The sequence below is a fragment of the Austrofundulus limnaeus genome, unplaced genomic scaffold, assembly GCF_001266775.1.
Source record: "Austrofundulus limnaeus strain Quisiro unplaced genomic scaffold, Austrofundulus_limnaeus-1.0 Scaffold869, whole genome shotgun sequence".
NCBI lineage: Eukaryota > Metazoa > Chordata > Actinopteri > Cyprinodontiformes > Rivulidae > Austrofundulus > Austrofundulus limnaeus.
The window spans coordinates 72,758-74,778 of record NW_013953271.1 but is presented as its reverse complement, the minus strand read 5'-3'; the positions used below and the strand labels follow the sequence as shown (position 1 = coordinate 74,778).

The 2,021-nt window shown below is 38.7% G+C and overlaps 1 protein-coding gene across 1 annotated transcript in view; it reads right to left on the bottom strand.

Moving 5' to 3' along the window:
- ptcd3 (pentatricopeptide repeat domain 3) overlaps window positions 1-2,021 on the bottom strand; it is a gene marked incomplete at its 3' end in the record, with an annotated part of 19,867 nt that overhangs the window by 13,942 nt on the left and 3,904 nt on the right. The window contains 4 exon segments of the mRNA XM_014029211.1: window positions 877-981; window positions 1,078-1,146; window positions 1,223-1,268; window positions 1,401-1,440. Of these exon segments, the coding sequence (XP_013884665.1) occupies window positions 877-981; window positions 1,078-1,146; window positions 1,223-1,268; window positions 1,401-1,440 (260 nt within the window).

Sequence of the window (2,021 nt, the reverse complement as noted above, 5' to 3'; positions counted from 1 at the left end):
CCCCCACCCCACCCATGACTCCTGCAGGCTCTCAGGTGAAAGTGAAACTTAAACTGTCTGCTGAGCTCTCAACATTAGCTCCGCACTGAAATGGGCGGGACAGAAGCAGAAGGTGGTTCTTAAAGAGACAGAGGCCAATTTCAAGGCGTTTAGAAGAGGAAGTGATGAGAAGATAAGTTTATTTTCTATTTAAACATAAAAACATTTTAATAACTAAAGGTGACATAGATACTTTATTATGGTATAGTATTTAAATATATGCCTGAGAAACACGTAATATTGGTCCTTTAAGACTGAGGTTTGAACTGAGTTCATCTTAGGGTTAGTTATGATGATGATGATGGTTCATTAAACTGCTTTATCCTTCAAATACAAAATGTCAAAGAAAACATTTTTATATTTAAGAAACTCAGCATAACACACATGATTTTAACCATTTGTCACAGAGTTTCTTCTGAACTTGGTTCAGGCAAAGTGAAACAGGAAGTGACATCAAAGGGGAACTCAGTTTTTTTCTTTATTGATTTTATTAATTTTATTCCTCTGACTCTTTATCGTCTCTGTGGTGTGACTCAAAACAGTCTAACATCAGAATCCTCTCCACACTTTGTGTTGTTAGTTGTAGCAGCGCTGTGTCCACATGCAGACATTCCTCTGTGACATCACTTCCTGTCACTGGAACTTATGAATATCTGAACACCTGTTCATCTCAGCAGCCTGTTTGTTTTTTAATTTCTTTGCTTTATGATTTCAGTTTTATTTTTGCAAAAATGCACAGATCTTTACTATTTAAATGTGATGTGACAGGCCGTGTGCAGGATGAGGGTCAGGTTACATTAATGAATGGAAGTCAGTGTTTGGATGTGTGCTTCTCACTGGTATATGTGGCTCTGCAAAGTCCTTGGTGAATAAGTTGGGGTTGTTGTTGATAATGTATTTGGCTGCAGCTCTGCCAGACTCCAGTGAGTAAGAATAAGTTTTCTGCAGGGAAACAAAAGACACACAGCAGTCACTGTAACACAGCAGAGCCCCAGGGAGGGTCCTCCTCACTTAGCTCTCTGTGGGGTGAAAACGTACGGCCTCAGAAAAGTTCCTGGGAGACAGGAACGAATCATCCTGGAACCTGTAGGCACAAACTGTAGGATCCTAAAGGGAAGCACAAAGACAGTCAATCACAAAGATTCAGTCAAAGCTGCAGATGGAGAAGAAACAAGAGTCTCACTCTGCTGACGGTTGATGCCAGTGCCTGCAGCACCGCCTCTTTGCTCCTGTTAGTTTAAAAAAAAACAACAGAATAAAGCGTGTCGTTAGAATCAATCCTTACACTAACAGATGTGTAAGCAGCATGTGAACAGGAGCAGGTGTCAGTTTGTTACCAAACACCTAAAATCAACACAAACCATGTTTTCTTCATGGGGATGACGACTGACTCTGCTGCTTCTGGAACACAACAGAGCAAAAGGTTGGTTTTACTGTCAGCACATGAGCAGGATCATTAAATCACATCAGCTTCAATGGAATCTGTCACAACGCTAAATTAAATACGCAGATAAATAAACACAAGCAAGTCTGTGTTAACAAAATATCTCCTGTTAAAGAAACACTCAGGAAGTAATCATTTGATGTACATCTACAACTTGTTAATATTTGGAGACAATCCAATTCAAAATGGCCGCCACAGCCACCTGACAGAATAACTACAACTCAGTCAGTTTTACAGATGTTGAACTACAGTTTGATGTAGCAGGAAGTCATTCAACACATCTGTCTTAAAACTAAAACAGATCAACCATGAAACGAGCACAGTTTGACCTTCAACAAGTGTTTATACACACTGATGTTTACATTTGATGTTTGTTAACGAACTTTATACACTCTGATATTAACATTTGATGTTTGTTAACGAGCTTTATACACTCTGATATTAACATTTGATGTTTGTTAACGAGCTTTATACACTCTGATATTTACATTTGATGTTTGTTAACGAGCTTTATACACTCTGATATTTACATTTGATG